Below are 25612 nucleotides of genomic sequence, written 5' to 3'. Positions count from 1 at the left end.
TGATAATAATAATGTTAGTTTAAATAGAGTTTTGATGATAAAATATAAAACAAGGAAGTGCCACACAGCTACACACATGAGTTTCTATTGAGGAGCCATATAGACTATGGCTTAGGTTAATGATTAAGAAAAACAATTGAGTCCCAGGAGCCCAGTTAGCTTAAATTCTTTTTTTTTTAGCTTTTTAATTTTTTTTAAGCTTTTAATTTTTTAAAAATTCTTTTAACCTTAGTATTGAGAGATATGTTCACAGGTTTTGGAATGAATCATAGCTGAAACAAAGCTTTGAAAATAATTTAAAGTTAGGCTAAGATATTTTTGTCAGATAGCTTTGAGGTGAAAAACCCAAGAAGATTATGCAAGAAATCCACAGGAGTCTGCTTAAGGGGTATCAGGGAATTTATTAAGATATAAGTAGGGGAAATACACTCACAAAATACAGAACTGAGTGAACAGCTGAAATCTTCCTCTGTTTTGTCCAGGAGCGAATGCACCTGGCTGTCCAGTCTCTGATAACACCAAGAAGAAACTGTGACCCTTCTAACTTTCCTTTTTTTTTTTTTTTTGGTTTTTCGAGACAGGGTTTCTCTGTGTAGCTTTGCGCCTTTCCTGGAACTCACTTGGTAGCCCAGGCTGGCCTCGAACTCACAGAGATCCGCCTGCCTCTGCCTCCCGAGTGCTGGGATTAAAGGCGTGCGCCACCACCGCCCGGCCTAACTTTCCTTTTAAGAGTTCATGTCCTCAGGCAAGAAGCACTACCTCCTTCGGGCCATATAGCCCAAGGTCATGGGCAGAGCAAATAAATAAATAAATAAATAAACAAACAAATAAATAAATAAATAAGATAATTTAAAGTTTTAGAAAGGCACATAGTTGAATGAGGAACTCTTTAAGGTCAAGGAACAAGAACAAAGCAGCCCAATTATTACTAGCTGGTGTGCCTTTCTTGCTAGGATTGGTTGATGACCAAAGGTGATGATTAATTCCTTGTACCTATTTTTGCCCTCAATGTCCTGATATAAAAAACTATTGATGAGTGGGTATGCATCCTAAAGATTTAAAGTAGAGCTGACTGATTCTTTTTCATATATAAAAGTTTAGATTTGTGATTTTTTAAAACATTTCTTATAAGATTACCTTTCAAGATAAGTAATAAAGTGATTGGTCCTTTCTTTGTAACCACAAACATAGCCTGCTAGTAAAAGAATATCTTGCTTGCTTACACACTGTTAATCTGTAACAAGTTGCTTGGGTATGGATGTTCATAGGTTCTTGGGATAATTTGTTTTTCACCTGTAATACATAAAATTTTTAATCATGTTAAGGGATATGGAAAACATGCTGGATTTTTACTTGTTTTCATTGTAACCATTCACTTGAAAAACAGAATGTATCCAAACTGTAACGTTTATATTGCCTGAGAGATTTTGCTGGGGTACATAAGCTGTAAGGGAAGGATAGAGAGAGAGAGTTAAAATGAGTTAGAAGGAACACATCAAGAACAAAGATAGAGAAGGAACACATCAAGAATAAAGATAGGGTTAGAAGGAATCAGAATGAGAGAAGGAAGTTACCAGGAAAATAAAGAACAGAGAATATGAAGGAAGAATAAAGGAAAGATCTGAAGGAAACCATCAATAGAGGGAGTGTTTTTCCCTTTACCCCTCAGAAAAAAAAGTCACAGTGTGTGCTGCTCTGTGGATTCCATTTGAGCCCTGCACTACTGGAGGCTGGCCTCCAGGCAGCCATACATTTCCATTAAGTTGTTTTCTGTTTGTGTATTTTTTTTCCCCCACAGCAACAGAAATGAAACTAAAACAGAAATTGCACCAGGAGTGGGTGTTATTTATTAAGCTGCACTGTTTACCATGCGAGAGAAGCCACGAGGCACAGCAAAACCCTCTCTAAGAGTTTATTAAGGGAAGGAAATAGAAGGGATGTGCATAGGCCTATGGAATGACCGTGCAGGAAGAGAGGGAAGGAATAGGTGGAATCTGCTTTTATAGGTCCCCCATGTAGCAGGGTCCTTTGCTGTTGTTCCCTTTGGGGGAGGGGGCCAAGTAGGTGCAGAGTCAAACCACACAGACTCAGGGAGAATGTCGAAACAACAAGCTCAGTTTACTCAGGAAGAGGCAAACCTTATATACCCTCCACCCCACCCTGGGGGGAGGTCTGATGAATATGCATCTGCTGGTGTGACATGGCTGCCTCTCATTGGTCCAGGTCATTTCCAGATCATGTTTCAGCTGCTGTTGCTAAGGCCCTTAGGCAGACCCAGGCTGGCTCTCAGAAAGTATCTTTTTTACTTGGCTGGGCCTCAAGCCTGCTAGGGATGAGTCATCCCACACTCCCCTCTGCACATGTGCATATGGGCTTGTGTAGCTATGCCAGGCATGCACATAGACTGCATGACCATGCTGTGTGCAGATTACATGATCTAGGACAAAAGGCCCTAGGATGACTAAGCATCTTGCCTGGCTACCGAACAGCGCATGCACGGTCATGTACCTTGGGGAGTGGCTAGGAATTCTAACAGTGAAGTTGTGACTATGATATTCCCACCCATGAAGATTTTATGCCTCAGAATATTTTAAAAATACATTTATTCATTTTTTTTTTACATATATGTGTATACCTATGGGAGTTTATGTGCACCAGATGCATACAGGTGTTTGAGGCACCCAGAGATGTAGAAATTTCTGGAGTGGGAGTTTATAAGTGGTTGTGAACAACTTGATTTGGGTGCTGGTGCCAGGGGCATGCTCTGGTGGTTGACAGGTTCCAGAGGAGGTAAGGAGTAGGCAGGGAAGAAGTGAGCCAGGCCACGGTGGTGGTGAGAATCTTGCAGCCTGACTAATTAGCAGTCAGAGTGCTTCTTTATTTATATAGAGTTCAGTTAGAAGGGATAGATTCATGTTTTTCCAAAACATAGATCATATTATCTGTTTCTGGATATGTGTTTAACTTTTTTCTTCCACATGTGGGGTCATAAGTTTAGTCATCATTTTTGAACTGTGACATAATAGAGTTATCTTTCACAATCATTTTTCCTCGTGTAGTCTTCATTGATAAACAGTTATCTTTTATAATCATTTCTATTTGCTAGTCCCATAACCCAGTTTTTAAGAATCCAGAGGCCTATGACAGCCTGTTTTCAGGCTGGTAGCTCTTGTGGCATTAAGGATGCTAGACAGAAGGAAAATCTCCAAGCCTGCCCAGGCAGTTTGCCATGTCCCAAGCAGTGTACTAACTCTTAATGGTCAGAGTGCCTAAGAAAAATTCTCGGGCCAAAGCTGTTGCAGTTATTATTCAATTTCTGGCATAATACAATGTTTATGTTTATATATATATGTATATATATATGTATACATACATATATATATATATATATATATATATATACACAAAAATTATTTATTTATTTATTTGGTTTTTCAAGACAGAGTTTCTCTGTATAGCTTTGCGCCTGTCCTGGAACTCACTCTGTAGCCCAGGCTGGCCTTGAACTCACAAAGATCTGCCTGGCTCTGCCTCCCGAGTGCTGGGATTAAAGGCATGCACCACCACTGCCCGGCCATATTTTTATTTTATAATTAACTTAATTTCACATACCAGCCACGAATTCCCCCATCCTCCCTCCTCCCATCCTCAGCCCTCCCCCCAATCCACACCCCTTTCCCACCTCCTCCAAGGCAAGGTCTCCCTTGGGGAGTCAGCCCAGCCTGGTAGACTCAGCTAAGGCAGGTCCAGTCCCCTCCTCCCTACACCAAGGCTGAGCAAAGTGTCCCAGCATAGGCCCCAGGCTCCAAAAAGCCAGCCCATGCACCAAGGACAGGTCCTGGCTCCACTGCCTGGGGGCCTCCCACACAGTTCAAGCTAATTAACTGTCCCACTCATCCAGAGGGCCTGGTCCAGTTCCGTGGGGGCTCCTCAGCCATTGGTTCACAGTTCATGTGTTTCCACTAGTTCGGCTATTTGTCGCTGGGCTTTTTCCAATCATGGTCTCAATATCTCTCACTCATACAATCCCTCCTCTTTCTCACCGATTGGGCTCCTGGAGCTCCACCTGGGGCTCAGCCGTGGATCTCTGCATCTGCTTCCATCAGACACTGGATGGATGAGAGTTCTATCATGACAGTAAGGGTGTTTGGCCATCTGATCATCAGAGTAGGTTAGCTCAGGCACTCTCTTGACCATTGCCAGTAGTCTATAGTGGAGGTATCTTTGTGGATTTCTGGGGACCTCTCTAGCACTCTGATTCTTCCTATTCCCATGGGGTCTTCATTTATTGTGGTATCTCTTTCTTTGTTCTCCCACTCTGTTCCTGATCCAGCTAGGACCTCCCACTCCCCTAAGCTCTCTTTCCCCTGACCCTTGCCCTCCATTACCCCACTTACCCCCAGTTTGCTCATGTAGATCTCATCCATTTCTTCATCGCTGGGTGATCCCTGTGTCTTTCCTAGGGTCCTCTTTATTAGCTAACCTCCCTGGAGCTGTGAGTTGCAGTCTGGTTATCCTTTGCTTTACATCTAGTATCCACTGCAAATAGATCCATATCTGTCACCGTGCACAAAACTTAAGTCCAAGTGGATCAAAGACCTCAACATAGATCCAGTTACTCTGAACCTGATAGAAGAGAAAGTAAGAAGTAGTCTTGAACTCATTGGCACCGGACATCACTTCCTAAATATAACACTAGTAGTACAGACACTGAGAGAAACAATTAATAAATGGGACCTTTTGAAACTGAGAAGCTTTTTTAGGGCAAAGGACATGGTCAATAAGACAGAACGTCAGCCTACAGAATGGGAAAAGATCTTCACCAACCCCACATCTGACAGAGGGCTGATATCTAGAATATATAAAGAACTCAAGAAGTTAGACATCAAAATACCCAACAGTCCAATTAAAAAATGGGCTATAGAGCTTAACAGAGAATTCTCAACAGAAGCTCAAATGGCTGAAAGACATTTAAGGAATTGCTCAACATCCTTAGTCATCAGGGAAATGCAAATCAAAACAACTCTGAGATACCATCTTACACCTGTCAGAATGGCTAAGATCAAAAACACTGAAGACACCTTATGTTGGAGAGGATGTGGAGCAAGGGGAACACTCCTCCACTGTTGGTGGGAATGCAAACTTGTACAGCCACTTTGGAAATCAATGTGGCACTTTCTTAAAAAATTGGGAATCAACCTCCCTCAAGACCCAGCTATACCACTCTTGGGCATATACCCAAGGAATGCTCCCAAGCGTTGGATTAAAGGCTTATATCACCACTACCCTGCTGATCTCTGGCTTCTTTATGTGTGTCACAACTTCCAAGGTGTAAGAAAGATCTTCAAATAGATAAGGCTATCTCCCTAAAAGTGGGAGGGATGGTTTGCTCAGGACTTTCCTGGAGAAGCTTAAAAGCAGTATTCCTGAGAGAAGGCATAAATGATTCATAAGAAATTTTCCATCACTCCAATATCCCAAAGTTGTACAAATATCAAAAGTCTCCCACCCTCCCTCTGTCCCCCACAAGCATGCAACATGTGGAGATCAAAACCAAAAGTGGCACAGTAGCCATCATGTGGCTCAGCTTTGCTGGATCTTTGTCAAGCAGCTGTGCTGGCTTTATGACTTTGGCCATTCCCATCAGATATGGCTGTGCCATGCTGGGAATCAAACCCAGGTCTGCTGGAAGAGCAGCAGATGCTCTTAATCATTGACCCATCTCCCTAGTTATCTCTTGGACTTTTTTGTGGGAGGAATGTGGAAATATTTGGTGTATTGAGGAGGAAAATCCAGTGAGTATTGGAAACCATGCTTAATGGGCCATTTTAGTAGGGTCTTGAAATATAAGAATCATGAAAAAAAGGAGACAGTTCATGCCTGGTTCATGGGCTTTTAGAAAACAATGGAGAGTCTATCAGAACAGGGATAAGGGCTGTTCACATGATACTTTGTCTAAGAATCTGTGTGTTGGTCAGGTTGGGACTGAAGAACAGCAGTGATATGAAATACTCTATATTTTACTGCAATAACACAAGCTACTTGGAGCCCAGAAAACAAGCGTCAGATGCTGGGCATTGAGTTATAGGACTTGGTATTTGTCCTACTAGATTTGTTTTTGTTTTGATCTCATTGTTCCTTGTGATGCTCCGATTCTTCTCTTTTGGAATAAGGATGTTACTCTGTGCCATCATATATTGGAATTATATCATTTTTAAATTTTATAGGAGCCCACAGTTAAGAGACATAATTTTAGAGACAATTTGGACTTTTAAGGTTGGACTATCTTTTGCATTATGGAAAAAAAAAAAACCTCTGAGACCTTGGAGACAAGCAGTTGAAGGTTATTGTTCAAAAGTGATGTGTTTGTATGTCAAGTTGACAAATGGTGGAGTGTGATAGTTTTATTTGTCAATTTGGCACAATCCAAATCACCTAGGAAAATGGTCTTAATGAAGGGTTGTCTACATTGGGTTGGACTGTGGGTGTGACTATGGGGGATTGTCTTATTAAGTTAATTAATGTAAGAAGAACAAGCTCACTATGGGTGGTACCATGCCCTAGGCAGGGAGTCCTGACCTAAATTAGAGTGGGAAATTTGAGTTGAGCCCAGGTAAGTAAGCAAGTGAGCAGAAATGTATTTATTTTTCTCTGCTCTTTAGCTGTGGAAGTGATATGGCAAGCTGTTTGAAGTTCCTTGTTCGACTTCCTCAAATTAGGAACCGTAACCTGGAATTTTAAGCTGAAATAAACTCCGTTTCTTCTAAGTTTGTCAGGCTAATTATACCAAAGGAAATGAAAATAGAACATTAATCATATGATACATTAAATGAAAAAAAAAACCAAAGAAACAGATACAAAAAGAGGAACAGGACAAATACAGGGTAGAGACAACTCCAAAACAGTCCAAAAGTTAAGTAATAATTTCACAAAGTATCGAAGTTCTCATCTTACTTGTCCCATTGCTACATCAAAATACCTGAAAAAAAAAGCAACTTAAAGAAGAAAGGATTTATTTTTGTCTCACACTCTGAGGACAGAAACCACCATGGTGAAGAAGCCATGACAGCAAAACCGTGCAGAAAGTGTAAAATCTAGTTTTCACTAAAAAACAAAATGCCATTAACTATTTATTGCATACCTCTAGATACCAGGTATGAGACAGTCAGTCAGATACCCTTGCCCTCATGCCACTGACATTCCAACGTGAAGATACAAGTATCTGCTAAAATAAATAAGATTATGAGGTATTTCAGAAGATAAAAAAACATTAGAGAGAAAAACAGAACAGAGTAAGGATAAAAAGTAACTTAGTAGTAAGCTATTGTCCCTGAAAGTGTAGTAGAAGAATGGTCAATCTTGGTAGGAATGTAGCTACTTTGAATGTGGAAAGAATACATAGTAAGACTGGATGGAGGCAGCAAGGCACAACCATGTGAACTGTGTCAAGTTGTTTTTGTGTTGCTGTGATACGACACCATGACCATGGTAACTCACAGAAGAGTTTATTTGGGGACTTCCAGTTTCAGAGGTTAGAGTCCATGACCATCATGGTGGGGAGGCAGCAGGCAGACAGACATGAGAGCAGCAGCTGACAGCTCACGTCTCGATTCACGAGCATGAGGCAGAGGGCTAACTGGGAATGGCGGGGACTTTGAATCCAACCTCGAAGCCCACCTCTAGTGACACACCTCCTCCAAATAGGCCACACCTCCTAATCCTTCCCAGAATCCTTTCACCAACTGGGGACCAAGCATTCAAACACATGAGTCTATGGGGGCCATTCTCATTCAAGCCTCCACATGGACTTTCAGTTGCAGGGTTCTTTGTCCTTGAGTGCATGGAGAGACACTTGGTATAGAGAAGAGGACTGACATGATCTGCCTCACAGACAGTGTTCAGACAGCCAGAATGGGGCAAGGTTGGGCCATCTGTTCACCATTGAGAATATGCTCTACAGAGATTGATTTTTACAGTTTATTATTATTTATTGGTTGGTGTTGGTGAAACCGAGGGCTTCACACATGCTGGGCAAGTGCTGTATGGCTGAGCTAAACCTTAGCACTTGATCTTCTTTTATGAACACAGTTTAGTTCTATATCTTAAAAGTAAGTAACTGTAGCAGGGACTGTAGATGTAACTGTGTTGGTAGAGTCCTATGTAGCTTGCACGAGGAGCTGGGTTCAGTGCCCAACACTCCATAAACTGAACGTTGTGATATATAAACTAGGTGTGGTAGTATACACCTGTAATCCAGAACTTGGGAGGCAGGAGAGTCAGAGGTTTAAGGCCATCATACTGGACTACTTAGTGAGTGTAAGGCCAACTTGGCTCAGATGACACCTTGTCTCAAAATTGGGCTGGAGGGAAGGTGAGGGGGACGGGAGGGGGGAGAACAAGGGAATCCGTGGCTGATATATAGAACTGAACTGTATTGCAAAATAAAAAAAAATAAAACAAAAACAAAAACCAACAAAACAAAACAAGGAAAAGAAGGCTATTCCAAGTTCAAGAACATTCCTAATGTATCCTTCATTCTTTATCCCGAGGCAACTCCTCTCCAAGACTTGAATATATAGTTTATTTAAAAATATTGTTTATGCAATTCTTACTATATGCAAATTCTCATCAGTAGAATATCTATATCAGTGATTCTCAACCTTCTTGATGCTGCTACCCTTTAATATAGTTCCTCATGTTGTGACTCCCAACCATAAAGTTATTCATTACTACTTCATATCTGTAATTTTGCTAGTTATGAATTGTAACATAAATATATGATGTGCAGGATATCTGATATGTGACCCCCAAAGGGATCATGACTCACAGGTTGAGAATATTATTCATGTTTGAGGTCCTATTGCCATATAAGGGAAAAGTACATTTTTATAGTATAGAGTTTATAAGGGTTGAAATATTTACATACTTGTGAAACCAATATCATAATTCAGATGTGAGCACATCCTCTGCTAGTCCCCCATGTTCCATTGTTATGTATAAGGAGAAGTGAAGGGATCAAATTTACCTATAAATATCTCTTCATACTATGATCTCTTTTAAAAAAAATCAGTGGCAGGGCATAGTGGCACTCACCTTCAATCCTAGTGCTTGGGAAGTAGAACCAGGCAGATCTCTGTGAGCTCAAGGCTAGCCTGGTCTACATATTGAGTTCCAGGTCAGCCAGTGCTACATAGAGAGACCCTGCCAACAAACAAACAAAAATAAGCAAAAAACCAAAATCCCACCCACTCCCAAAATAGAACAACAACAACAAAGTCAATATATTTATTTTTCAACTCCCTTACTGAAAATAGGGGCAGGAGAATCACACGATTTCTCTAATGAAAGCCTGCTCTCCTCCTCTTTATTCAGTTAATGGGAAACTATTTTTTCATCCTAGTTAGTTTGACACACACTATATTGCCCTCCATTTACACTTTGTAGTGCATTGCACTTTGTTTCCTAAAAGATACATTTTAAAAAATTCTCTGAAAATTCCATACATGTACACAGTGCATATTGATCATGTCCATCCCTGAATCTCTCAGTTCAACTTTCCTAGGTTTTGCACTGAATTCATTGCTCTTTCTGAACTCCACATCCTCTCTCTCTCTTTTTTTTTTGGTAATGCACTGAATTCAATTTACATTTTACCTCATTTTCTCCAATTAAAATTTTTTTGAAATTAAAATATAATCACGCCTTGGCGTGATTCCATCCTCTGTGTCTGTTCTGAGGAGCAGTAGGCAGTTTTCTCTGTCTGACTTCTCTCACACTGAAGTGTGCGCCTCCACCTCATGGAAGACTTGATGGACATGGACATGAGCCCTCTCAGGCCTTAGAATTACCTTTTCAGTTGTGAACTAAAAGCTGACAAGGATTATCACTTTAAGGTAGATAATGATGAGAATGAGCACCAGTTATCACTAAGAACGGTTAGTTTAGGGCCAGGCAAAAGACAAATTACATGTCGTAGAGGCAGAAGCAATGAAATATGAAGGCAGTCCAATTTAAGTAACACTGGCAACTTTGAAAATATCTGTACAACCAACAGTTTCTCTTGGGGGCTTTGAAATTACACCACCTGTGGTCTTAAGGTTGAAGTGTGGTTCAGAGCCTGTGCACATTAGTGCACAGCACCTAGTAGCTGTAGAGGAAGATGCAGAGTCAGAAGATGAAGATGAGAAGGATGTAAAATTCTTAAGTATGTCTGGAAAATGGTCTGCTCCTGGAGGTGGTAACACGGTTCTGCAGAAAAAAGTAAAACTTGACGAGGATGATGAGGATGACAACGAAGATGATGAGGATGATGAAGATGATGATTATTTTGATGATGAGGAAGCTGAAGAAAAAGTTCCAGTGAAGAAATCTGTATGAGATACCCCAACCAAAACTGCACAAAAATCAAACCAAAATGGAAAAGACTTAAAACCATCAACACCAAGATCAAAGGGTCAAGAGTCTTTCAAAAAACAGGAAAAAACTCCTAAAACACCAAAAGGACCTAGTTCTATAGAAGACATTAAGGCAAAAATGCAAGCAAGTATAGAAAAAGGTGGTTCTCTTCCCAAAGTGGAAGCCAAGTTCATTAATTATGTGAAGAATTGCTATTCAAGATCTCTGGCAGTAGAGGAAGTCTCTTTAAGAAAATGGTTTAAACAATTTGAAATAATTCTGTCTTACTTAATTTCTGTAACAGTTGATATATCTGGCTGTCCTTTTTATAATGCAAAGTGAGAACTTTACCTACTGTGTTTGATAAATGTTGTCCAGGTTCCACTGCCAAGAATGTGTTGTCTAAAATGTCTGTTTAGTTTTCAAGGATGGAACTCCACCCTTTACTTGGTTTTAAGTATGTATGGAATGTTATGATAGGACATAGTAATAGTGGTGGTCAGATGTGGAAATGGTAGGGAGACAAATATACATGTGAAATAAACTCAGTATTTTAATAAAGTTAAAAAAAATATAATCACATTATGTAGCTGGAAGTTTTCTGTGTCCCACCCAGTCTGCAGCCACTCAGACCTGAGTAAACACACAGAGGCTTATATTAATTAAAATTGCTTGGCCATTAGCTCAGGCCTACGACTGACTAGCTTTTACACTTAAACTCAGGCCATTTTTGTTAATCTTTATGTCGCCACGTGTTCCGTGGCTTTACCTGTGTGCCATTACATGCTACTCCCTTGATGGCAGGCTGTCATCTCCTGACTCAGCCTTCCTCTTTCCAGAATTCTCCTTGTCTACTTATATGGCCTGTACTTCCTGCCTGGCTACTGGCCAATCAGCGTTTTATTAAACCAGTGTATAAAAGCATTATCCCACAGCAACATTATTTCTTCCTTCCCTTTCCTTCCTTTAGCCCTTCCCATGTTCCCTCTGCCATTCCTTCTCAAATTCATGCCCTCTTTTCCATTAATTATTGGTACATGTATATGAATAAATATACAAATACAACTTGTTCATCATGTTTAGTGTTGTTACCCATGTGTATGTGATTTCAGGGTTGAGTAATTGGCCTGGGTGGAGCCCCGTGAAAGTTTCTCTTTCCAAGTTAGCATGTCTATTGGTGTTGTGCTTGTTCAGGTCTGTTTTTGGTCAGCCACCCTGTTGAGGTATCACAGCTACAGCTTCTCTGTCATTTCTAGGAAACACAATCTCACAGCAGATTTCCTAGTCTTCTGACTTCCAATCTTTCCACCTCTTCCTCTGAGATGTTTCCTGAGCCTTTGGTGCAGGAGTTGTGTTCAAGGTGCTATGCAAGCACCCTAGGGAGGGAATCAGCCAGGAGTCCTACCTAGCTGTCACACCTATGATACATAACGGTGACAAGGATGAAAAAATAGCCCTAAGAGTGCAATAGGGGCATTGATGTCTTTGCAGTAGTCAACAGCTGTCGAATTGGACTTAAGTCCTGCTCAACAGGAGGGAAATCATGCCTAGCACAAGAACTTACTAAAATTCTTGGTACTAATGAGGTTATGAGTCTTGGAGGAGAACCATCTACTGCTACTTCACCAAACATTTTTACTTCCTAAAATGTAGTTTTGCCCACTCTGACTCACGAATTAAAAATCATTTCTCTCAGCATCAGAAGATAATACTATGTTGATACTTAAAAAATCATTTATATAATTTATTTTTATTAGTAATGCTTGTTTCTCTCAAATTTTATATTTTGTTATTTAAAATATATTCCTTTTGTAATCTTTGCAAACTGAAAAAGTAGATATTGGTATTTTAAAACTGTTAATTCTTTTTAGAAAAAAATTCATGTGTTTTTGTTTCTTGTGTTTTCCCTGCATGCTTAGTGTGTATGGAGCCCAAAAGGGAGAGTCAGATCTCTTGGAACTGGGGTTATAGAAGTTACAGGTATTCAAATTTTAAATAACCATTCATTAAAATGAGATTTTTTTGAGTAAGAACTATTAGTTGTAGATCTCTTTTGAAAGTCCAGTATAATCCTGTTGTGAATCCAGCAGGGTCTGGATTTTTACTCAATCAGAGGCTTTGATTAGGGTTTCAGTCTTATTTGTTAGGAGTCTGTTTAGGTTGTTGATCTCTTCTTGGTTTAACTTTGGTGGTTTGGATGAATCTAGAAATTTACCAACTTTGTTTAGGTTTTCTACTTAATGGAGTATAGTATACCTCTATAATCTTCTGAATTTCTTTTGTGTCTATTGTAATGTTTCCTTGCTCATTTTTGCTTCCGTTATTTGGGTCCTCTCTTTCTTTCTTTTGGTTACTTGGGCCAAAGGTCTGTCAATCTTGTTTATCTTCTCAAAGAACCAGCTCTTAGATTCATTGATTATTTGTACTGTTTTCTTTGTTTCCACTTCATTAATTTCTGCTTTGATTTTTCTTATTATCTTTTACAATCTGTTGAATTTGGGTTTGGATTGTTGTTATTTTTCCAAATTTTTGAGTTACACCATTAAGTCATTTATTTATGCCCTTTCTGATTTTTGAACACAAATGTTTAGAGCTATACATCTCCTCATAGAACTGCTTTTAATGTGTCCTAGAGTTTTGTTGCATTGAGTTTCCATTTTCTTTTATTTCTAGGAAAATTTTAATTTCTTTCTTCTTTGGCCCGTTCATCATTCAGAAATATGTCATTTAATCTCTATGAGTTTTCATACTTATTAGAGATTCATTTGTTGTTGATTTAAAATTTTATGGTATTGTGGTCAGATAAGATACATGGTGTTACTTCAGTTTTTCTGAATTTGTAAGATTCGTTTTGTGTCTCAGGATGTAGTATATTGTGGAAAAGCTTCCATGGCCTGCAGAGCAGTATGCACATTCTTGGGTAGAACAGAATGTATATTCTTTGATGTTTGATTAGAATACTCTGTAGATATCTGTCTGCACATAGTCATAGAATAGAATGATTAGAACTTGGAACAGATGAGTTTTGAGAAATCTTAACTAGCTTTGGGCTGTAACAGTTCCAGCAAAATTTTTGAGTCTATTTTTTGATTGTGACATCATAAAGATGCACAAGGATACTCAGGAAGGTAAATTGCAGCACACTTTGATCAACTCAATTCCAGTTTTTTTGGTTTCCAGTGAAAAAAATGTTTGTTCAAGAACTAAAGTTAATACACTAAAGTTCTGTGAAATTCATATTTTAGTGTCTATAAATAAAGTCTAATGGCGCACAAACACAAAATTAGATTTAAGTAATTGAAACTGTATTGTGTTTTGGCATACACCTTCAATTTTAGCACTTGGTAGCAAGTACAAGAGGTTTGCTATGTTTGACAATACCCTAAGATACATAGTGAGTATCAGGCTAGCCTGGGCAACAGAATGAGATCCTGTGTCAAAAAATAAAACCAAAGGGGAAAAATGAATGCTAGAGAATTTAACAGAATCATATTCAAAAGATTTCAGCAAGATTTACTTAGAGCTTCAGTGGTTTAGGCATGATTCCAAACACTGAAGATGCAAAGAAGAATTAGACCTATCAGCTTGATTTTTTTTGTGTCTTAATATATCAGAATAACAGAAAAGGCAGCATAGAAACTACAGTTTATTTATGCTAGAAACATTTAAGGTGGCATCAGGCAGAAGTTACTTCTCTATTCCATCAGAAGGTCCAAGTCTTTTCCTGAGTCTCCTCATGGCTGACTTCATCTCCTGGTTCCTCAGAGTGTAGATCAAGGGGTTGAGCAGAGGGGAGATGACTGTGAACGTGACAGAGATGGCTTTATCCGTGGGGAGGGCAGTGAATGGTCGGGCATAGACATAGATGCAGGGCACAAAGTGCAGGGTGATTACAGTGATGTGGGAGGTGCAGGTAGAGATGGCTTTCTTCCTGCCCTCTCCTGACTGAGACCTCAGCAACAATAATATGACCATGTATGATACCAGGAGCAAGAAAAACCACAGTGTAGTGAGCATCCCATTATTGGAAATCATCAGCAGCTCCAGTACAAAGACGTCTGTGCAGGCAAGTTTGATGACCTGGGGGACATCACAGTAGAAAGTGTCAAGAACATTAGGTCCACAGAATGGAAGTGGGAGCAAGAGAGAAATCTGCACGATGGAATGGACAAAGCCTCCCATCCAGGAGGCCACTATTAAGCCAATGCAACGGCCCCTGCTCATGATGGTCACATAGTGCAGGGGCTTAGAGATGGCCACATATCGATCTAGAGCCATCACTGACAGGGAAAACACATCCACTCCTCCAATAAGGTGGAAGAAGAACATCTGAGTGAGGCAGCCATTGAAAGAGATGGTCTTTCTGTCTGAGAGAAGGTCCACCAGAACCTTGGGGGCAGTGATGGAGGAAAAGCAGATGTCGGCAATAGACAAATTCCTGAGCAAGAAATACATGGGGGTGTGAAGGCGGGCCTCACAGGTCACGGTGACCATGATGAGGAGGTTCCCCAGCAGAGTTGTCACATACACCAGGAGAAGGAAAAGAAACAGCACCACGCTCACTTCTTGACTCTGGGTCAGGCCAAGGAAGATAAGTTCTTTGACTCTGGTGTAGTTTTCCATTTCCATTAAATCATTACCTCTCTGGGCTGCTTTGTTTCAAGCCTTAGGTTGTTTACCTTGTCTTCCTAAATTCCTAGGATACAATTCAGAAGCTCCTCTTTACGAATATAACACCTGAAATAGATTGTTGTTCACATTCTAAATATTGCAGTTAATTTGATAATCAAATTACCACATGGAAAATAATTTAATATTTTTTTCCATTGAGAGTGACATTGGTAAAAATACATTAAGTAGTGACACTTAGATATTTATAACAGAAAAAAATTTACCAATGTTCATTTTAATGCTTTTGGTATCAAACTTCCAACAGTCTAAGTAAACGTTTTGTTTTGTTTTTCTCAGTTTGCTTTAATGAAATCTTTGTAATTCTCTTTGTCAGTTATGCTACTTGAGGGTCAAAGATTCTGGCTTTCCTAAGAAAAAGTTGAAGGATCACTTTCAAGTTAACTTTCCCCAATGTTATTATTATCATCATCATCATCATCATCATCATCATCATCATTACCAGTTGTATTCTACATTGTACAGGGAGAGTCCTTGATATGAACATATGGAGATTCTGGAATTCTTCTGAAATATCATTTGTTTTTACTAAAGGCAGGGTTTCTGTGCTTAGTGACAGGCAGTACTGAGCCCTCTGTGGTGAGGAACTGGAGCAATAGTTTCATCTCCTTCTTACTCTGTCACTAACTAAAGGAATAATGGGATTCTGACTGTGAACTGTAAGCTGTCAACAGTATCAGTCTGAGCAATCAGGGAAGAGGAGGAAACTGTGTGTGTGTATGCGTGTTTCTGGTGTGTGTGTGTGTGTGTGTGTTGTGTGTGTGTATGTGTGGGAAGGTAGAGTGAGGAAACTCATGTGAGATGCTACAGGACTAAAAAAAGGATGAAGCTTCCTGGGTCTGAACACAGGTCCCCAGTTTTAGCCTCTGTAAAAAACATAGCAATCAACTAGAACCCCCCTCTCCCTCCTCCATTTCTGCTTCCTCTCTCCGGTTGGCATCATCAGCGGATCCATTTGCAGGTTTTGGGAAAAAGCAGTTGGGGACTCGTGATGACCGTGAGGGTTATTAATCTCAGGCCTAAGTTGTCTGGAGAATGGTTCTTCTGCACATTCTTGAAGAAGCAGTAGACGAAGAAGAGATGCAGAGACCACAACATCGCACCAGTTGTGCGTCGGGACTCAGCTTTAGATGTAGTTACGTCTAGCTCCGAAGCCATTCTGTTTATTGCAACAATCACTCTTTAAGCATTCAGGAAGTTGGAGCTACTTATTCATCTCAATTTTCGTGTAAAGATACAAGAAAAACATTTTCTGACTGGCTATTTCATTGAAAAGTCACAAAGTTTCCAGATAAACTTGGATACATCATAGACCACTCCACTTTCTCACACATCTGCAGCACCCCAAGACTGCAGCAAAAATTAACATTCAAAGAATAGAGCCAGACTCCCCCAAATTAGTTTGGATTGTATTCCTGACACTGAGTTTGTTAGGAATTTCAAAAGTATACATTTAATCCATGTGTCCTTCAGTCTTTTTTCACACTTTTTTTTTGGTCCTTTCAGGACAGTTGGGACTGGACTTATGCTAGTTATATTGCACACAAGTGCAGCCAAGGTCTTATTCTGGAGTAATGTTCAGTCTGATGGAAATACAAATATTTAAGTGGATCAACAGCCATGAGGACCAACCAATGATGTTCCAGTGTTATGGAAACACAGCAGGGCTCTATTTGGGGCTGTTATAGGAAACTTTAAACTTTAACAGTGGAGACAAAAACGCATCACTGTCTGGGTGAATTCCAATAACTGAGACAGAGAAATAGTAGCAATAGCTGGTGAAATGAGAAAGCCACACAGAGAACACAGGGAAATGCAGTGCAGCAGACTGCTGGGGAGTACGGAGTGAAAGGAGACTTTTGTTAGTGACATCATTCCTCGCCCCATTATATCATCAATAAATGTCTCATTATTGAATTCCACAGTTCTCAGACATTGTCACCTCTATGAATGTTGATCTAAGCATACTGCCTGCGGTGTATGCATTTAGTGAAAGGAAGGTTGTAGAAGCAGGAGGAGACAGGGACAGAATGGAGACACATTGTTCTCTCTTTCCTCCAATTCAGCATATTTATCTTTACATTTGTGTTACAAGGTCATTTGAAAAAATCTGAAGGATTGCATTTATCAGAAAACTCGTTTTGCATTGATTTTAACATGTAGCAGCCATACACTGAACAATTGAAAAGCTCTCAGTACTTGCCTAATGACTTGTCTCAAATGCAGGCTAACCTCTGAATTCTTAACACAAAGTCCCCTTCCAGTACTTGACACCCACCTTTGCTGTCTGTCCGTAAGAAGACTGTCTTTGGTCTGAAACAGTTAATATCCCTGAAAAATATTCAAAGTTAAATTAGTTAAACGCAAGCAATGACAATATCTCTGTTTCAATATGCATATAATCCTAGCTAGCAGCTAAATATCTTTATCTATTTCCTTTACCTTAAAACTTCAGATAAAATGATATTATATTAGGTCCAGTGTACAGCAACTGTTAACATTAGTCTTTGAAAGATGTGTTTCTGAAGGTAAAGCCCTTGGCATGATTGAATATCTTAGTGTCCTTGCTTCGTTTCCCTTGACAGCAAACTCAAGGAGTTACATCTTCAAGGCTCTTCCACTGTGTTCCTGTCTTATATTCGAATCCTCAGCCTCAGGCTTAATGTAAGCCTGGCAAAGGGAATATCACTGGACAGGAAAAGTAGAAGTAACTGACTGTAGCTTTGATCATGCAATTTCAATGGGAGTCATTAAAATGTTATCAAAAATGCAGGTACACACATTCACACATATTGACATATATTGGCTGGTGTCCAAATGCTCTAGAAGCAATTTACGAAATCTGTTTGACTTATATCTTTAACATTTTACACCGGGCCCCTGTGTAATGTCCTGGTCCCTTAGTCTCAGGCTTATTATGAGAGCTAAGCAGACTTGGGCAAGCAAGTGGAAATCAACTGGCTAGTTCTACCACAATGGTGGAGTTTCAGTGGGATTATTAAATTGTTGTCACCCATGTGTAAACACCCATGTGTAAACACTCATGTGTAAACAGAGACCATTATGGAAAAAAGCAATGCTTTTAATTCAGGCTACCAAGACAGAAATTGAATGCCCTTATTCTAAAGCTTAAGCAGTTTTGTTAAAACATGCCAGTCCTTGTCTAAAACATTTTGAGGGTCACTCTTTATGTCTTTAGAAGTATGAAATATTGCATATTTGAATATTGATATTTCTTTTTAAAAAATTTGTTTTTATGTACACTGGTGTTTTGTTTACATGCACATCTGTGTGAGTATATCAGACCCCCTGGAACTGGAGTTACAGATGAGCTACATGCACTTCCACATGGGTGCTGGGAAGTGAACCTGGTTCTTCTAGAAGAGCACCAAGCAATCTCTCCAGCCCCTAACTACCTACATTTCTTTCATAGATAAAGTCACAAAGTTCAAATAACAGAACTGGAACTCAAGCAGTTTCATACCACTTTGTTTCCTCATCAAGCACAGAAAAATATGGCTCTTGAGCCTGGATGTCCACCTCTTCTGGACGCCATTGAGGATATTTAGGAAGGCAAACCTGCCAACTCTTTCCCATCATTATGTCATATAAAACCATCCACTTTGGAGAGAGCTAGATAAGAGCTAAGCAGATAGCACTTTGTATTAATGTACTGCTCCACAGAATTGGATGGTAAGAAACCCTGGAACACAGCTGAAATGTGAATCTTTGGTTGTTGTTCTTTCGAAGGCTGTGAAGTCTGCTTCCCCTCAGTGATCCAAGGGTAAGTGAATCCGTAGTCCTACTTTTCCTGTCTCTGTTATCATGTGGCAACTTAAAAGAAAAGCAGCCGATACTAAGAGAAAAGGACCAATACAGGGTAGAGATAACTGTGACCTTGCACAAAAGCATATTTTAGATAATTACTATTCTCACAAAGTATGGAAGCTGTCTATTTACTTGTCTTATTATTGTGCCAAAATCCCTCACAAAAGCCACTTAAAGAAAGAAGGATTTGTTTTGGTTTCGACCTGCAGGGCACAGTCCATCCTGGGGAAGTCATGGCAGCAAACAGTGTGGAGAAAATCGGGGCCTGGACAGACAGCTCAGCAGAGAAGAGCACTGGCTGTTCTTCCAGGACCCGTGTTTGATCCCCAGAACCCACGTGGAGGCTCACAACCGTTTGAGACTTCAGTCCCTGGGGATCCAGTGCCCTCTTCTTGCCTCTGTAGGCACTGTACATTCACAGGATGCCCAGACATAACAGAGAGGCAAACACTCATATATATTAAATAAACAAATACACAAACAAACAAATAAACAAATAGGGTAATTTCTGGGCTAGAGAGATGGTTCAGTGTTTAAGAGCACTAAAAATCTTCTGGAGGATTTGAGTTCAGTTCCTAGCATCTACATTAGATGGCTCACAGTCACCTGAAACTCAAGCTCCATGAGGATCTGAAGTCTCTGGTCTCTGCAGGCACCTGCACTTATGACCACACACAAATACACATAATTCAAAGTAATGAATATAAAATTCAAAAGAACCTTTATTTAGAGTATAATGTGTTTTTGCCTTAGGTGAATAAAGATTAACTTTTAATACGTATAACTGATAAATGAGAATATTGGTGTTCCGTTGTCTTGGATATTTTATCTATTTCTTATGATGATTGTAGCTCTTCTGATTTTATATTATCATATTACCTTTTTAAAAATAATTTGTTTATTTTTATTTTATGTGCATTGGTGTTTTGCCTGCATGCATGTCTGTGTGAGGATGCCAGATTTCCTGGAACTGGAGTTACAGGCAATTTTGAGCTGTCATGTGGGTACTGAGAATTGAACCCTTGTCTTCTAGAAGAGCAGCCAGTGCTCTTAACTGCTGAGCCATTCTCCAGCCCCATCATATTGTCTTTTTAAATTTAAATTTTATTTTACTTTATTTACTTGAGACCTGTTTATTTAATGTAGCCCTGGCTATCATGGAATATGCTATGTAATTAAGCTGGCCTGGAACTCATAGAGATCTGACTGCCTCTCCTTTCAGAGTACTGTGATTAAAGATGTACATCATTGTGTCTGGCTTTTCTTTCTTTTTTTTAAAAATTAGGAATAGTATTTGACAATTTAATAATATACATGATGTATTATGATTATGATCATCCATTCCCTCTTATCTCCCTCCCACTCCAGTCAACCCCACCATAAAGTCGATTTCTCATGTTTGTGTCTTTTTGTTTTGTGATCTACTGAGTTTAACCTGGGTCATTTGCATGATCATGGGTGTCAACTATCTATTAGAGCCTGGTGGACTCACCAAGGGTGCACGTAAACAAAGACAGTGACTTCCTCTCCTTCCACCATCCATAAGAGCCAATAGTTTCCCAGGGAGGGGTAACATTCCATGACCCCCATCTCTCCCACCCCAGTTTATGATTGGCTGTTGACAGGCCCAATCATGATCTAGACCAGTGCAAGTAGCATCTGTTGCTGCCACTTATGATTGAAATTGGGTGATACCTAGAAGGCAGCATCTTACAGCCTTTCTTCCCATCATTGGCTTTTGCCTTCTTTCTGCTCCCTCCCTCTTCTGTGATGCTCCCTTACCTTAAAAGGTGGGATAAATGACCCATTTATGGCTGAGACCTCAACTTCCACTTATTCTCAGCACCTTGAGAAGTCGTGACTCTCTGCATTCACTGCTGTTCACTGTAAAGAGATGCTTCTCTGATTATGGTTAGAATAGTGTTTGTCTGTGGATAGAAACATAAATATTCAGAAGGGAGTTTAACAACATGTCAAATTAGCAAAACCTCCCTTTAACAAATTAACAAAAACACCCTGCAAAGGAAAACAAATAAACAAACAAATCTTGCCATGGAACCTGCTGTGTGTCACGGTGTCATACAGTATACCCTTTGGCCCAGATAGCTTTACTTGCAAATGTTCATTTCAATGAGCCATTGGCCTGGTTCAAGACCTCTGGCTTAGTGGACCCTCTCCGGGACTCCTCTCATGTATCCTGTTGTTGCTCTGTGTCATGGAGATTCTTCAGCTTTGCTTTTGCAGGACTGGCCGCTTCACAAGCTGCAACAGTTCTTAGATGGTGTAGACGTTGATCTGGGCCTGGGTGGTGGCTGAGTTGGGCAGTCTACTTGTTTTCCTGTGCCTGTTCCACTGTGGCCAGCTCTCCCACTTTGCCCATGCATAGGTTGTTTTGCTTTGTGGTATCTCATGAGTATCTATGACTCTCTTCATTTCTCATACTTGTCTCTGTTTCTCAGATTGTACAATTCATGTTTTCTCTCAAAATATTGATTGATTTATTATAGTGGCATACAGCAAGTACTAAGGAATTGTTAACTGAAGCAAAGCTCAGAAAGCCCGATCACCAGCTATGTTTCTAGGATGATTTCACAGAGGCCTTCACCTCTGGTTTAGGACCTTGCTTCATTGAACTTTCGAATTTTATACTCATATCTATTTGATTCTTTAGAGTGTTAGCATTATTCCACCTTGAAATCATGCCCATCTCCTCAATGAACTTCAGCCACTTTCTCAAGCTTGTACAGTGAAGAAGAGGTGATGCTACAATTTTGTCTGGGTAGTCCTGTGGCACTCTCCCTGACCAGCTCTGGGCCAGTTAAAAAGCTGCCTGCACATCTTTCATCGAATAAACTAAGGCAATAAAGTAAGATCACTGTGGCCCCATCATGGTTGGGCTCTTCAGGGATTAAATGTGGTTATGCCTGTCAAATTTCAATAGACTTACTTTCAAGTTTCTTGATTTTTCTTCTGCCTGCTTAACTGTGCAATTGAATCCTCACAGGGATCATCTCATTTCAGTCTTTGGATTCCATTTTGATATGTTTTGTATTTGTGTAATTCATCAGTTGTGAAAAGTTCTCAGCTATTATCTCCTAAAACAATATTTCTTCAATTGTTTTCCTCAGAAACTCTCATTATGCTTAGCATTTATTGTATTCATTCAGTTTCTTCTCCATGTTTATGAATCACCTTTCTGTGTATTCTTCTCTCTCTGTCTATGTGTGACCCCCTTCCAGTCTTCATTCATTATTCTTTTCATTTCTGGATGTTTTGTTTTCTTCTTTCCGTGTCTACCTTTGCTTTCAGTGATATATTGGTTCACATTTGCCCTAGTTAGTTTTCTGTTGCTGTGATAAAAACACTCTGACCAAAAGCAATTTGGAGTAAAGGGTTTATTTGGCTTCCATGTCTCAATCACAGTCCACCATGGAGGAAAGTCAGGGCAGGAACTCAAGGTAGGAACCTGGAGACAAGAACTGAAGTAGAGACAACAGAGGGTTGCTGGTTACTGGCTTGTTCTTCATGGTTTGATCAGTTTGTCTTTTTAAACAACTCTGGACCATCTGCTCAGTTGTGCAAAGCCACAGTGGGCTGGGCCCTCCCACATCAATCATTAAGAATATGCTCCACAAGCCTGTATGGGACCGAACCTCTGCATGTGGGACACAGTTGTGTAGCTTGGTTGTTTGAGGGACCCCTGGCAATGGGATCAAGATCTATCCTGGGTGCATGAGCTGGCTTTTTGGAGCCCATTCCCTGTGGTGGGATACCTTGCTCAGCCTTGATGCAGGGGGAGGAGCTTGGTCCAGCCTCAACTGAATGTACCAGGCTTTTTGTTGACTCCCCATGGGAGGCCTTACCTTTTTGGAGGAGTGGATGGAGTGTGGATGGAGTGGTGGGGAGGAGAGGGGGATGAAGATGGGACAAGAGATGGGAGGGGGAACTGTGGATGGCATATAAAATGAAAAAAAAAAAGAATATGCTCCACGGGCTTGCCTATAGGCCAGTCTTATGCAAGCACTTTCTCAATCAAGGTTCCCTCTTTTCAGATGACCTTAGCTTTTGTCAATCTGATAAAAAGTAACTGGAACTGTATTTTACAAAAAAGTCCTTTAATTTTTTTCTCTGAACATTTGTTTACATTATTTAATTCATTACTCTAGTACTTAAAGTTTTTGGTAGTAAAATTTATTCTGCCCTGAATTATTAGAGCAATATTTGATATTAGTTCATGTGAATCCATGTTCAGTTTTTATATATACTGTTTTATCTGATGGGAGTACTCTCAGTATCTTCCTGTGGAGAAAATAAAGTGTTTGCTTTTCAGCTGCTCCCCATGGGCAAACAATGCAATGTCAATAGATGCAATGTACATATATTTCTAAATATAAGAGGTACTAATTTCCAAAGCCTGCTTCTCATAAGTTAAATATGGGAATGTGATCTCGTATTATTAGCAGTTATGATAATCACTATCATTAGCTATTAGATACATTTCACTGAATCCTTCACCTCAGTCTTCCCAGATACAATGATACAGAAAAAAGAAGGAAATGCATTTTGCTTTTCTGTACATGATTATACATACTAAGTTGAGGCATCCAGGGCTTTCTGTAGGTACTAACAACATAGGCTGATTGGAACTTGGAATGTTTCTATAAACACTACTTGACTGCACTGTAATTATACTATTGTGTGCATGGATTCTAACAATGTGTTTTGAGTCTAACTGTTGATTTAGACACATGGAACCTGGGCTACAAACGTGAAGTCACAGCACTTTCAGACACAGTCCTTTCTATTTCCTTTGCCTTCCATGAATATGTGCCTGTTCAAGAAATCAAGTCAAGCTGGGCAGTGGTGGCTCATGCCTTTAGTCCTAGCACTTGGGAAGAAGAGGCAGGTGGATCTCTGAATTCTGAGTTTGAGGCCAGCCTAGTCTACAGAGAGAGTTCCAGGTCAACCAGCGCTACACAGAGAAACCCTGTCTCGAAGAAGAACAAAACAAAACAAAACAAAACAAAACGAAATGAAACAAGAACAAAAAAAAGAAGAAGAAATCAAATCAATTTTAAACATGAAAATCTAGCTGGGTATAGTGATTCACAACTCTAATTCCAGCATTTAGGAGATTGAGGCAGGAAGGTTTCTGGGTATTTGAAGCTAGCTGGCCTACATAATGAGTTCTAGAGCAGACAGGACTGCAGAATGAAACTTGTCTCAGAAAATAAAACAAAAACCAAAGCAAAACCCAAAGTATGGTTCAGTGTGCAATGATCTTTTCCATGTCTCTGTTTCTCCATATTTCACAGATTCCATTGAGATATGCTTGGTGATTCTATGAGACAATATGTAACACACTGAAAAATATGTGGGAGAATTAGAACTATAAATTTGAGGTCTTTTGGGCTGTTTTAGGCCCCTATGAGAACAGAAATGATAAACAAGTATAAAGAATAAATCTTAGTTCATATACAAATGTTTCCAAATGTGACTACAGGGAGGAGCTATTGCTCTTCTCCATCAGAAGGTCCAAGTCTCTTCCTGAGTCTCTTCATGGCTGACTTCATCTCCTGGTTCCTCAGAGTGTAGATCAAGGGGTTGAGGAGAGGGGAGATGACTGTGAATGTGACAGAGATGGCTTTATCCGTGGGGAGGGCAGTGAATGGTCGGGCATAGACATAGATGCAGGGCACAAAGTGCAGGGTGACTACAGTGATGTGGGAGGTGCAGGTGGAGATGGCTTTCCTCCTGCCCTCTCCTGTGTGTGACCTGAGCATCATCAGAATGACTGTGTATGATACCACCAACATCAGAAACCACAGAGTAGCAACCAGGCCGTTATTAGAAATCATCAGCAGCTCCAGTACAAAGACGTCTGTGCAGGCAAGTTTGATGACCTGGGGGACATCACAGTAGAAAGTGTCAAGAACATTAGGTCCACAAAACGGAAGTGTCAGCAAGAGAGAAATCTGCACGATGGAGTGGACAAAGCCTCCCATCCAGGAGGCCACTATTAAGCCAATGCAACGGCCCCTGCTCATGATGGTCACATAGTGCAGGGGCTTAGAGATGGCCACATATCGATCTAGAGCCATCACTGACAGGGAAAACACATCCACTCCTCCAATAAGGTGGAAGAAGAACATCTGAGCGAGGCAGCCATTGAAAGAGATGGTCTTTCTGTCTGAGAGAAGGTCCACCAGAACCTTGGGGGCAGTGATGGAGGAAAAGCAGATGTCGGCAATAGACAAATTCCTGAGCAAGAAATACATGGGGGTGTGAAGGCGGGCCTCACAGGTCACGGTGACCATGATGAGAAGGTTCCCCAGCAGAGTTGTCACATACACCAGGAGAAGGAAAAGAAACAGCACCATGCTCACTTCTTGACTCTGGGTCAGGCCAAGGAAGATAAGTTCTTTGACTCTGGTGTAGTTTTCCATTTCCATTAAATCATTGCCTCTCTGGGCTGCTTTGTTTCAAGCCTTAGGTTGTTTACCTTGTCTTCCTAAATTCCTAGGATGAAATTGAGTTCTTCTGCTTTGCCATAGTGCTTAGAAGTGGTCGAGTGGTCCACATTTTAAATATTGTAATCAATTTGGTGATCAAATCACATTACTACTTGCAAAATGAGTCATTAATTATTTCTCTACAGAGCAACATTAGGAAAGAAAATATAATAGGTAGTGACACTTAA

The 25612-nt window shown here is 40.1% G+C and overlaps 2 protein-coding genes and 1 pseudogene across 4 annotated transcripts; 1 reads left to right on the top strand and 2 right to left on the bottom strand.

Annotated features, from left to right (window-relative positions):
- Positions 1 to 806: 806 nt before the first annotated feature.
- Positions 807 to 20837, bottom strand: LOC131909051 (olfactory receptor 4D10). 3 transcript variants are annotated; one of them, XR_009378732.1, is made up of 6 exons: positions 20695 to 20837; positions 17363 to 17415; positions 9094 to 9201; positions 7142 to 7225; positions 4398 to 4626; positions 807 to 1293 (listed from the first exon to the last, which is right to left on the bottom strand). XR_009378732.1 is itself a non-coding variant. In XM_059260317.1 (3 exons), the coding sequence occupies exon 3, from the start codon at positions 15022 to 15024 to the stop codon at positions 14083 to 14085; it is 942 nt and encodes a 313-aa protein (XP_059116300.1). In that variant the 5' UTR covers positions 15025 to 15132; positions 17363 to 17415; positions 20695 to 20837; the 3' UTR covers positions 13912 to 14082. The 3 variants fall into 3 exon arrangements, 1 of the variants encoding a protein (XP_059116300.1); XR_009378733.1 differs by having other exon boundaries at positions 7142 to 7222; XM_059260317.1 differs by lacking the exons at positions 807 to 1293; positions 4398 to 4626; positions 7142 to 7225; positions 9094 to 9201 and adding an exon at positions 13912 to 15132.
- Positions 9798 to 10595, top strand: LOC131909066 (nucleophosmin-like; annotated as a pseudogene).
- A 3585-nt stretch (positions 20838 to 24422) lies between the features above and the next one.
- On the bottom strand, positions 24423 to 25364 carry LOC131897313 (olfactory receptor 4D10-like). Its single transcript, XM_059248184.1, has one exon. It carries the CDS (start codon positions 25362 to 25364, stop codon positions 24423 to 24425), a length of 942 nt encoding a protein of 313 aa, XP_059104167.1.
- Positions 25365 to 25612: the final 248 nt, after the last annotated feature.

Source organism: Peromyscus eremicus, chromosome 1 (assembly GCF_949786415.1).
Source record: "Peromyscus eremicus chromosome 1, PerEre_H2_v1, whole genome shotgun sequence".
Taxonomy (NCBI): domain Eukaryota; kingdom Metazoa; phylum Chordata; class Mammalia; order Rodentia; family Cricetidae; genus Peromyscus; species Peromyscus eremicus.
The sequence above is the reverse complement of the archived record's forward strand: the minus strand, read 5'-3'. Positions and strand labels throughout refer to the sequence as shown.

What these genes read in the sequence shown, in the direction of transcription:
- LOC131909051 (XM_059260317.1), bottom strand. Translation starts at nt 15,024, where the DNA reads ATGGAAATGGAAAACTACACCAGAGTCAAAGAACTTATCTTCCTTGGC.
- LOC131897313 (XM_059248184.1), bottom strand. Translation starts at nt 25,364, where the DNA reads ATGGAAATGGAAAACTACACCAGAGTCAAAGAACTTATCTTCCTTGGC.